General features: G+C 47.3%; 1 protein-coding gene across 3 annotated transcripts in view; it reads right to left on the reverse strand.

Annotated features, from left to right (window-relative positions):
* Positions 1 to 2,705: 2,705 nt before the first annotated feature.
* Positions 2,706 to 12,318, reverse strand: part of INO80 (INO80 complex ATPase subunit) — a 140,116-nt gene continuing 130,503 nt past the window's right edge. Inside the window, exons 30-36 of one of the 3 annotated variants that reach the window (XM_059372555.1) lie at positions 11,374 to 11,532; positions 10,521 to 10,623; positions 9,665 to 9,753; positions 7,009 to 7,161; positions 6,562 to 6,721; positions 5,635 to 5,850; positions 2,706 to 3,724 (exon numbers count right to left, since the gene is read on the reverse strand). In XM_059372555.1, the coding sequence (XP_059228538.1) occupies positions 3,507 to 3,724; positions 5,635 to 5,850; positions 6,562 to 6,721; positions 7,009 to 7,161; positions 9,665 to 9,753; positions 10,521 to 10,623; positions 11,374 to 11,532 (1,098 nt within the window). In that variant the 3' untranslated portion in view covers positions 2,706 to 3,506. Of the gene's footprint in view, positions 3,725 to 5,634; positions 5,851 to 6,561; positions 6,722 to 7,008; positions 7,165 to 9,664; positions 9,754 to 10,520; positions 10,624 to 11,373; positions 11,533 to 12,318 lie in introns of all 3 variants that reach the window. The other 2 variants (XM_059372554.1, XM_059372556.1) reach the window with 2 other exon arrangements.

Genomic DNA, 12,318 nt, shown 5'->3' on the forward strand with positions numbered 1-12,318 from the left:
AAGATCAAGAGTCATATGCTCTTCTGACCCAGCCAGCCAGGTGCCCCTAGGGAGATGTGTTTCTACTGATAGATGGCCTGCTGTGAGTGGCACCGGTGAGGGCTGCAGACTGCACCTGCAAGCCATCAAGGCTCTAGAGATGGAACACATTGGCAGACACTAGGGCAATGCTGTGCATAAAAACGCAGCTCACTGCTCAGTCCGCATTGCCCCGCTTCCTGCTCAGCCCAACCTCAGGACTAGACAGACACAAGCAAGCCCTGGGGACCCTCAGGACTAGACGGACACAAGCAAGACCTGGTGTGTCCCCAAAGGCCTGGGTACCTTGACAAACCCCTATACACAGATCCTGGCATAGTAAGCCCACCACAGACCCTGCATTTCCATGGCTGCTTATACTGACCCTCAACCTTAAAATTCACTTACCTAGCGTCCCGAGTTGACTCATGCAGTGAGGTGAGCCTGGCCAAAGGGACATCTCTCACTGTGATCCAGGCCAGACCTGCACAATAAGGCTTGGACTTCCAGACTTCCTGAGGGATACTTCCTTTAGCAGGCAGGAGCCCTCCCCAGCCTTTTCCCACTTAGGGGACTGCTTCCCTGCATTCCTAAAAGAGCTTGGCTCTCTCACATGGGAGATAGACAAGTCTTCAGTAAGTGGGTAGACAGAGCATGAATCATGTAACTTGGGGATGGTTAATGAGCTTCAAGCCTTCACTTTAAATATTCAAGTCCCATCCATCTATCCTCAGGGAAGGGAGGGACAGGTGAGGAACATTAAGGTGGTGAGCATTCCTCATTATGAAATGTTAGCTCTGTTTCTTCAGGGACTGGATTAAAAATGGGTGAAAAGGGAGTATATACTGTAGCATGTTTGGGGACCGAGGAGATGAGGTCTCTAATCCAAAACTTAACATGCTTTTCAGGCAGAGGCATTAGCCTTCTCACATCTGGATGAAGCTGTGACAGGATCCAAGTTGTCAGGTCCCCAGAGAGGTGGCCACTGTCAACCTTGGCAAGGCTCCAGCAGGAATGTCACTGGGGGCCTTGCTGAGTAATGAGATCTGGAGAGGACCCATCCTAGTGGGCTTGTTGTAACCACAAGCCACAGTGGTGATGACAAGAGAGCATGCATGGTTAGTTGAGAAACTGATAGTGAGTGGTCTGTTTTGTGTGAGGCCTGGGTCATGTTTACCAGCAGCAAGGAAAACAACATACCCAACGTGTATGATAGTGGTACTGGAGATCAACAAAATGAAGCAAAGGTTGACCCTGTGACTCTGTGAGCAGCCGCTACTCAGGAGCCAGCTCACTCTGGCCAAGGGTGTGCAGGGTGAGCCAAGGCCTGGGAGGCCACAAGGCCAGCATACTTGGGAACAGCATGAGCCCTGCTTGAAGGTGACGCAAGAGCATATCAGTGTTTCGCTCAATCAGAGACACACCAACTGCCAGCCTAGGCTGGAAACTTGCTCTTTACCAACTGATCGGAAAGCTGTTTTCAAAGTGTGGATGTCTTTGGAATCACTGCAACATATTTCACTATTTTCATTCACGATTCTTATAAGCACTGCTAACTACGAGAGAACACTGAATTCCATTCACAGTTTGTTAATATTTCCGCTGCTGTAACTGACCCACAGACAGTGCACTGGAACAGCCAATACACACATTTGTGTGCACACAAGTTTTAAGAAACTGGGACCATAAAGGTTTTCCTATTAGTTGGGGATGTGACACATCACACACTGCCAGATCACCTCTCACGTGTGGTTTTTGGAGAAAGAACCTGTCAGTGTTCCGATTATCACTATGATGTTACCTGATGGTGGACCAGACCAAGCCGTACGCACCTGAGTCTTAGAGTCTAGGTCCTGAGTCATAAGGAGCTCACACCCTGTGGGCCTTGGCGTTGGCATGCCAGTGACTGGTCAGACCTCCTCTCTGATGGCTGCAGGCAAATTCCTAAGCCTGATTAAAAATGCCACTGAGGAAATGCCCACACAGCACTCCTTGTCCCAATGACGACCTGTTGGGGCTCTGTTCCCCTTTACCCTGCCACATTCCTCCAAGAACCCTAATGTGCCCCTAAAAGAGGCAGCTACAAAGACCACAGACACCCTGATTTACATAAAATTATCTCACTCCATTTTATTTAAGATTTTTTTTTCTCCAGTTAGTAAAAGAAAGATGTGTCTCTCTTTATACATATGTACAAGTTCAGTTATAAAAATAGACAGCACATTCAAAGAGAAAAAAAGGCTTGGCATTTTTCTGATTCCCTCTAAATAGTATCTGTACACAAGAGTCTGGGATTGGGCAGGAGAATCTTAATGATTTAAATTAAATGATTCCCCTACCACCCCTACTCCAAAAAAAAGTTTTAAAAATCAATCTGTCTAAACTCAATTCCGCGATTTTCAGGTGTGCAAATTAGAGGCTGGCCCGCACGGAAGCACCCGCTCCACCAGGGACATCAGGCTGGGGGCAGGCAGAAACACCTCCCATGCAAACACCACCCCTTTGCCCCTCTTGGGGGGAAGCAAGCTCAGGCGGGTGGAGGTGGGGCCAGGAGGGTTGGTGCTCAGCTTTGCCCTTTCTCCATCCTCTCTGCCTCACTCCTGCTGTCCCTTCCTTTCTCAGTGCAATACAGACAGTGCATACAGCCAAGCAGGGGGCTGAAGGGCAGGGATGGGGAGACTGTGCATTCAGGAAGGGCAAGGGGAGTCTGCAAGAGGGGCAGTGAGGATGTCCTGCTGATTAAGGTGGCTCCTGGTCTCTTTACTGGCTTCTGGGAGTCCTGGGGTGGAAGCTGCTGCTACAGTTGCTGGTGGGACCTGAAGGTTCTCTGGTGTGAACCATGCAGGACAGGGGAGGAAATGCTGGGAAAACAGGTGCCTCCGGGCATGCCTCCTCTAGCCTGTGTCACCCTCACGAGCCACTAACCTTCTCACACACTCGCTGTTCTCTTCGGTGCTGACACTCTGGCAAATGGGATCTGGAGACATGGGGAGTTGCCCAAAAACTGAGGATGCCAGATACATGATTTCCTCCTTTCCTAGCCCTACAGGAAATCACAGCCCTAAGAGATGTCTCCACCGTGGAAGGTTCTTCACAGCACTTGCAGAGCCTCTGCAAGGGAGATGGCCAGAGCCCAAGTGGAATGGGGAGGGAGACTGTGTGCCTGAGCATCTAAAGGGGGTTTATGTCAGGCCCTTCCTTAGTGCGAGGTTTAAGATGTGGCTGTCAAGTTCACTTGAGATGCTGCAAGGCCTATCTCTGTCCTTGGGCCTTCTTCCTAACAGGCCTCCCAGAGCACTCCTCTTGAGACACAGGTGAGAAAAGTGCTCACACCAACCATCTGCCTGTTTTTCCCTTGCTGCAACTAGTCATCTCTGCCCTCTGACCTGGGATGTAAGACGTTGCACTGGGCAAGCCATCCAAAGACCACATGTGGGCCATGACTCTGGCCCCTGGTTTGGTTGAAGGAAGCTAGAAGGTCCAGGTGGTTACCGTCCTCCAGAGGGGTTGGTGCCTTTGCCCTGTTTCCGGACCAGGGAGTCTGGGGCTAGGCTGCTGGTCAAGTGGAGGCTCTTGGGAGTCCCAGGAACATTATTTCCTTTGCTCAAAGGGGAACTCAAGGGAGAAGAGGCGCTTGAAGGTCCAAAGTCAGCAAGGCCAGCAGGCCGAACAAGAGACGTCTGCAGAGGACTGCTGGCAGAGATTCCTGTGGGTATGAAGAAAGAGACAAGTAGGTATAGGCACCAGGCCTGTCCGAGCTGCCCCAGGAATCGACCTTGGTTACTGGAGTTTGCTGGAGGTGAGTTTGTGGGCAGCCCCTCCCATTCCTTACCAATGTCTTCCTAGCACATTTGCTTGCTCTCCTGTCAGCTGTCTCTTCTGTAAGAGGGATGTGTTTTTCAGGGAAAAACGACCCCTCCTCAGCCTTCTCCACGTCACCTCATCCACAAGGAGTAAGATGTCACCTTGATGCTCACAGGCAGAGCACACATCACACAATGTGGGGAAGCCAAGGAAGCAGGGTGGCATGGAACTTCTTAGGCACTAATGTATTTTCTTACATATTCTTTCTTCCTTCTTGGGACACCACTTGTGATTAGCTGCTCCTATTCACTCCTTTACTTCACAAGATGTCCCCCATTCCCCAAGCTCTGCCACTTCAGGGACCCAGTTCAAATTGCTCATCCTCAGTGATGGCTCCCAGGGTGACAACTCTTTCCTCCTTGTAGAGCCAAATCCACTTACACCTCCTAACATACTGTCTGATCTGCTTTAGTTGTTTCCTGCGGACTGGTCTATCCTGAAAGAGTACTGAGTGCCTGGTGGGCACACAACCGCCTCTTCCCATCCACCCTGGAGCTGCTGGGGAATCTCTGCATTGGTCCTCTCCCTGGTTTTCCCATTCCCAGTCACTAAGCATTGTCAATTTTCCTCGTGACATTCTGCCTCCTTCACCCCTCCTGCCCCTTCTCAGACCAGATCTCCAGAAGAAAGCCTGATGGGTGTTGTGCTCTGTCTGTCTGGGTGAGACCCTTGCCACGGCAGCCTTGACTGCTGATATGACTGCTGTTTTCCCATGATGTGATGAGCCGACAAAAGGTTAAGAAATGCTGGACTAAGTATATATCATACTCATTGAACGAACAAACCCATAAGATTCCTGCCATAGGAGGATGGGGAGGGGGACTCACATTTACTAAACACCTTCCATCCAGTCATGGGCAACACCTGCTACAACACTCTCAGCTAAACACCAAACCCAGGCTGTGAATGTGGACAAGGCGGTAAATGGCGCTCTCCTTCACACCCCTCATAGCTGTCCTACAGGCTGCGCTTATCAACATCCACACGCCGAGCTCACCATAGCCACCTCCCTTTCCAGAGCTCCTCATCCCACACCTGAGAAGCTCTTGTCCATCAGGTCCTGCCATGTGTTTCCTCTCTTGACTCCAACTGCCCCTCTTGAGCACGGCCTGACTGACCTGCTCGGTGGCCCCGGATATGCCACTTCCTTCGTCATCCTTCTCCTCCTTTCTGAATTACAGCCTGGCAACTCTGTCTTCAGGTCCACCGTTTCCCCCTTCTTCCGAGCTACAGCTACAATTAAGGCCTCCCCCTTTCTGTCACTCAGTACACGCACACTATCGTGCACTGCTGTTAAACACAGTCCACAGATGGCTCCCTCTTCTCACTTCCACTACTCACTCCAGAGCGGGGCCATGTGTTACACTCTCACGCACACGGCGCGGGTGGTGGCGAACGCAGGCAATGCTAGCCCAGATTACTGAACTGTAATTACTAAAACATGCATCTTGGAAAAAACATCAGTTCTCACAGCAGGAAGAACTATGATTATTTAACGCAGTATAGTCCAGCAATTCAGCTCTCTTTGTAGTTACTTCTACTTCGAAGGTGAAACTGTACTAAGCCACAAGGGCAAGGGCAGAGTCAGGAGTGCTCAGTACAGAAGCAAAACCCAATGAGGCCTCCGGGAAGGAGCCTCCTGGCCCAGGGGGTGCCCTACCTGCTCTCTGGGCAGAACACTCCACAGACCCTCTAGACGGTCCCTCTCCAGAATGGAGCCTACAGCTCACCCCTGCCCCGGGGCCTCCGCACCTTTAGACACATTGTACCCGTATGCAGCATAGGCTGCTGCTGAGGCTGCCGCGGCCCCTGCTTTGGCTCCTGCCATTGCAGCAGCACTGCCCGCGGTGGACTTCCTGCTCCGGCCTTTCCCTGCTCCTTTGGCTGTGCTTCCTGAACCTTTGGGGCGGCCTCGGCTTCGAGCTGAGTGACCACGTCCTGCAGATGGCATTTCCTGAATGGAAATTCCTATGGGAACAAATGGGCCAAGAGGGAAAAAGAGTCAATCTCTTTACATGTTAACAGAATCTTCCGCGGACAGGTAGGGCTGGCTCTCGGGGTTTTTAGGATTCCCATGGAGGGATCCGTCCCCATTTAATGGCTGGGCCAAGGAGTCACAGAGTTAGTAAGAATTCTGAACAGTTAACACAGCCGGATTCCTTAAGTTGCTTTTCATTCGAAATGAGTGGTTGCATTACAACTGAATTTCTTCCTCAAACTAGATCATTACTAAAGGAGCCCCAGGCGTGTACTGCCTGTGGTTCACCTGTGTGCTTCAATGTGCTTCTGCCTTGTTGAGTCAGCTTTTACTCCCAAGTTTTAAAGCTAGAGCTCCTCAAGAAATAGCACCACTGGGCCCCACAGACCAAAGTGAAGAAAGGCCCAGAGAAGCAAACTTTAATTAAAAACTAGCAAAAATGAAGGTGGAATATGAAATACAGGGCTGACTAGAAAACAAAGAAGTTTGAAATCTTTATAAAGTTCTTTCTCCCTTTCACTTGACAGGGCTAGTGAAAGAATAAGCCTATCAATTCCCCTTTTTCCTCCATTCCACTCTTCTTCACAGATAGTAGAAAATGCCATGATCGTAGGAGTTGGGACTTCATCCAGCACGAAACCAACACCTCTCCTGAGGCACTGGACCAGGCCCAAGCTGTACGAGACAGCAGTACCACTCACCATTCACAGTATCTGAAACGGAGCCTGTTATGGAGGCAGGAGAGTTGGTGGCCCGAGACTGGGGGGCTGACGAGGCTGGGTCGTCCACGATGACTAGCATATCACTGCTGCTCTCATCAGGGGGGATGGAGCCGGTGTGCAGCTCACTGCTGATGGAGATCTGGAGGAGGAAGGGTCGAGATCACCACCGTTCTTGGTGCCCACAGCCCATGGCCCGTGTTTCTCAGCCCTTGTCATTATTTCCCTCTCCTGCCTGGCTTCGTTCCTGAGGGTAAAATTCCCTGCTCTGGCTCCAGAGAAGCCAGCCTGTCCTCATTTCCTTTTTTCCTTATGGATTCCATGTGCAGCCCCCTTCCCCAAGGCAGGAGAACTCCAGGAGAAGCGAAGGCTACCAGATCAGGACATAGTCCCCACTGCCGGGATGAAGGCATCTAAAAGGAGCCTCACCTCACTGAAAGGGCTGGGCATGGCCGAGTCCACGCTAATGAAGGAGTCGTCCCCGTCAGCAGAGAGGTTGGAGTTATCAGCCGAGGGAACAAATGGGATCACTAGGTTCACACCCTCCTTTCTCCTTTTCCCATCCAATTCATCTTCCTTTTTCTTCTGGGAACACACAAATCAAGAAATTTGGAAAAAGCATGAAGATAGGCACCAAAAGAAAAGGGGTTGGAAAAGAAAGTGATGACAGAAATCTGACTCTCTATAAACTGGCAGGTTTTTCCCCCCTCCCCAATTAGCATACTTTTAAGGAAGGAAAAAACTCCTAAGGAAGAAGGAAAGGAAAAGCTTAAGAAGAATTTATGTATATTCTACCCCAGTAATACAGAGGTGCAAGGCGGGCCAGTCACACTGCATCAGGGCTGCACAAAGCCTGACCCTTGAGGGGCATGTCCAAGCCACAGCACTCACAGGGATGGAACTGATTCCGTCCTCCAAGAGGGAGGCCCAGTGCCTTTAGTGTATTTTCTGCACATCTGTTTTCATTCTGCCTTCTTTTTAAGTATGCATAAGGAGGACAAAGGTTCTTATCATACCCAAGAAATAATGAGTTGCTTTTGTCATTACTTTCTCAGTTTACATGTAAATGCTTATGGGTTGAGCTACATTAAGCAGGTCTAGAACTATCTAGGGCTCTGTTACAGATTAGGGACCTGAAATCGCAGAATGTGCTTAGAAAATTCTAAGAATCACATCCACTCACTGCATCTAAAGGCATCTGTACCCACCCCTACATCAGGGTTAATGTCTTTGTGTGGTTTATACTACCACTGGATGTTTATCTGAAATTTCTTCTTCTTTTTTTTTTTTTTTTAGATTATTTATTTATTTGACAGTCAGAGATCACAAGTAGGCAGAGAAGCAGGCAGAGAGAGAGAGAGGAGGAAGCAGGCTCCCTGCTGAGCAGAGAGCCCGATGCGGGGCTCGATCTTGGAACCCTGGGATCATGACCTGAGCCAAAGGCAGAGGCTTTAACCCACTGAGCCACCCAGTCACCGCTATCTGAAATTTCTCTACTCAGAGCAGGGATGGCTTCTGATGCAAAATCAGTAAACCCTATAACACTCTGTATTAGAAAACCACCTGCTGTGGTTCAAGGATTTCATTGCTGTAGTCTGGATTAATTCCCCTCCCGTCAACCTCCATTCCAAACTGCATTTATAATTCCGTGACTGAGGGTCATTTGTTTGTTAATGTATTGTGCCTTTAACTTTAGACAGCTTTTTATTTTGCTATCCTGTTGGCTCAATAATGCTCATGGTATCAACTGTATTGCAAAGTAAATTTACTGAATTTGGGCTAAAAAAACAAATGAACAAATAAAAAACAAACCCCATCTTTTCTTCTTTGATGTTATTTCTGAATATTGAAGCTATTTTAATTCTAAATAGTAGTAAGTAATGGGTTAGAGATTTGAGGGTGGAGTCACAGTTCCTAGATTTTCAACTTTGATATAGTGAGTACCAAGGCATCCTTCATGTTAGAGACAGTTCTGCTTAGCAGAAGGTACAGATGAGGGTGTGGATTTTACAAAAGGAAGAGTTGGTGTATCTACTGGAAGATGGTCAAGTCATACAGACAAGCTCCGAGGCTGCTGACTATCAGTCAAGGTCATATGGCCAAAGGGACAAGGGACATGAGGTCTAACACAAGCTTGGATAAGGGGAAGAACTCAACCTCCACTTATTACAGAATCAGTGTTAACATGTGGCCAGACAATAGGCTTCAGACAAATCAAAGTCCATGGAAATGAAGCCTGGACAACTGGCTGGCCTGAGGACCCAGAGCGATCCACATGCCTGAAGCCCATGGTAGCTATCTTATCCAAGACCAGGGCTGATAAAAGTGGGAAGGGCAGCACGACTCAAAGGTAAACCAAATCCACTAGAAAATATTAGGAAGTACTTTCTGGAAGCTAGTAAAGTGGTTCTGAACTAACAATACTTCAGTGTTAAATCTGGGAACCTGGTCGGAACCAATGGGCTGACTCCTGAAACAAGAATAAATCCTGAAAGCCTCACTTGGATTCACTGCTCAATAAAGACCAGGAATAAGGATCACTGAAATAAAACTCTGGCAGAAACAGCAAGACAGGGAGAAATGTAAGGGGAACTACATTCCATTTTGCAGTTGGCCTGGTGGGGTTAAGTGGGAAATGTCAGAAGGGAGACAAAAACCAGCTCTAATCTTTCGTATAAATTAGAGAAAAAAAAGATGAACAGACTGGCCAGTGATTTCTTTTGCTGACAGCAGATGACTAGCAGAATTAAAGTAGGATTGGATATAATGACCTCTTAGGCCTTTTCTAAGATTCTGTGGAATCTGATAATGTAAGTAAGATTCATCTCATCCATATTTAGCCCCATGCTTTGCAACAACCCCAACAAATAGTTTCCAGAATTCCATGCGACCAAACAAGGTAGGTCTGTGTGGGGACTACCTGTCTACCAAGGCCACATTTCTCCTGGTCAAATGTCAATCAGCATAGAACTACTACTCACCACATACAGAGCTGAAGCTGGATACCAACCGTGGACCCAAAGCCTTTTTTAAAGCACTGCCCTGTCCCCTACTGGTCCCTGATGGCCACCCAACCTTGAGATACCTTTTCTGCATACTTTTCCCGCTTGCGCTTGCGTTCTTTGACTCGGTTGGTTTCCTCCTGCTGCCGTTTCTCTTCTTGCCGCAGTCTCACTAACAAGAAAATAAAAAAGATGTGAAGATCTGATGAAGTGCCTGTGGTAATCAGAATCCTCATTCTCTGAAATTAAGTTGGCCACATCCTCTGGTATTTATGTTCTAGGACAGGACTTCGGTCTAGGGCAGATTAACTGGTTTTTTAACATGGAGAGGGAACAGAGTTCTTGGATTTTTAACAGTTTTGGGGTTCAAACCATCATTCGGTTAAACTGTCATGGTCCATTTCTTGACTTTATTCTTTCCTCTTTTCTTTTCAACCTTTTAATACGGTTGCAGAGTCCTGAAAAGGTTTTAGAAGGTGGTGGCTACTGTGAGCACTGTAAGACATACTTCCTTGATGTGATACTGACATCCCCAGAGGCTCACAAGGTAATTCTGAAACCAACTGTTCTCAAAGTCAGCAATACATGGGAGAAGTGCTATAGCAGTGTGTTTCTCCCAACTTCTCCATAAAAGCATTTCTTTAGACAGAAAGAGTAAATTCATTACTGCTGAGGAGTCTAGAGATATAGCCTCCCTGATGCAAATTTATTCAAAGTCATAGTACTTTTAAAACAAATTGAGTTTTGCCTTCTACTCCGTAACACATTCTTGTTTGGGTTTTAATTTAACATGAAAAACATTTCTCCCCAAATATAGTCTTTGGCTTTGCTTACCCTTAGCACACAGCTAAGGAGCCCTATCATTTTTAGATGGGAGGGGACAGAGAAAAATTTTCTGTAGGGAAGAGAGAGCTTTAGTAAGAGGTATAGAGTACGTACATTTCTTCTCCAGCTCTTCATCATCCAGAAGAAGACTAACTACCTCTTTGGGTTTCAAAGTATCTGGTTTGAAGTTCCCACCAGAAATCACCATCCGCTGAATCTATACCAAAGCAGATCAAAACATCACCAGCAGGCACCCATTCCCTTATGGCTAATATCCAGAAAGAAGGTGACATCTTTCTCAATCTGCTCCTCTGGCACTTGATTCTCATTTATCTCACCAGCTCATCCAGATTATTTATCCGACAGAAAGAACAATGAAAACTATTTTTGCTTGGGACTGCTAATTGATAGCTAGAAGATCCAATAATATTGAAATCAAGATGAAGGGGCACCTAGGTGGCTCAGTGGGTTAAAGCCTCTGCCTTCAGCTCAGGTCGTGATCCCGGGATCCTGGGATCAAGCCTCTGCTCAGCAAGGAGCCTGCTTCCCTTCCTCTCTCTCTGCCTACCTGTGATTTCTATCTGTCAAATAAATAAATAAAATCTTAAAAAAAAATCAAGGAAACTAGCAAATCTGGCATACAACTTAGAGATCGTCAAATTGAGAGTACTAGGAAGAGCTCAAATGTCATTCTTTCTTTCCCTGAATGGGAAAGTATGTGAAACAGGAGAGCCATGACTGGTGTCACCCTCCCATGAACCACAGCCCTATCTAGCCTGTAGACACCATTAGGACAGAAAAGGAGTGAGGAATGAACAGCCAAGGCAGTGGGACTTGATTTTATTTTCTATTCAGAAGAACTTTTCATCCCCTTCTGATCCATGGAAGGCAAGAGTCTTAGCCCAGTACACGCGGCTGACTTTCCAGCTTCTCCACCACTGCACTACTTCCTCTGCCTGTTGCTTACCTCACTCTTCTCCTTGGCTCGCTGTAGAATGCGCTCTTCAATGGTGCCTTTACAGATGAGCCGGTACACGGTAACCTGCTTTGTCTGCCCCAAGCGGTGGGCCCTGTCCATGGCCTGTTGGTCCACAGTGGGGTTCCAGTCACTATCATAAAAAATCACCTGCACGGGCAGAACAAGAATACATCAAAGACAAATACATCTCTTATAGCAAGACCAGGAATTCTGAGGGCAAGCCAGTCACTTGCAGCCCCTGCATTAAGGGCATGAAGATGAATGCACATCTACTCATAAAAACCAAGCCAGTCTTTCACTTGCCTTGGGCAAAAGAGACATACTCTAGCTCCCCCACCTCCCCACCCCGGATTTTCATTTAAAAAGAGGGAACAGCAATAATATTAATAGTTACCTACTTAATACTTAGTGCTCACTATGTGCCAGTCACTGTTCTAGTTGCTTTATGTGTATTAATTCACTTAAATCCCATAATCACTATGATTTAGGTACTATTAAGACCCCCATTTTATAGATGAGGAAACTGAGACACAAGGAAATTACAGAATTTATCTAGGATCACAGAGCCTAAGTACCTGGTAGGCCTATGAGGTGGGGGAATATGAAAACCTTTCTTTCTTTCTCTGTTTTTTAAAGTTTTCATGTATTTATTTAAGCAATTTCTACCCTCAATGTGGACCTTGAACTCATGACCCCAAGTTCAAGAGCTACATGTTCTTCCAACTGAGCCAGCCCAGCATCTCTGAAAGCCTTCTCTTTAACACTTAGTCTACTATGGTAAGGGATAGGCATAGCTTTCCTGGCATTCTCCAGCTCCTATTTCCTATCCCTTGAATTCAGCAAAGAAACATTTAAAGGTTTCCTAGAAGCTACTTCTGGTTTGCTGAACAACAAACATAAAGAACAGCAGAATGTACTCTCCTCTCCTCTCCC

The sequence above is a fragment of the Mustela nigripes genome, chromosome 13, assembly GCF_022355385.1.
Source record: "Mustela nigripes isolate SB6536 chromosome 13, MUSNIG.SB6536, whole genome shotgun sequence".
In the NCBI taxonomy this organism is placed as follows: Eukaryota; Metazoa; Chordata; class Mammalia; order Carnivora; family Mustelidae; genus Mustela; species Mustela nigripes.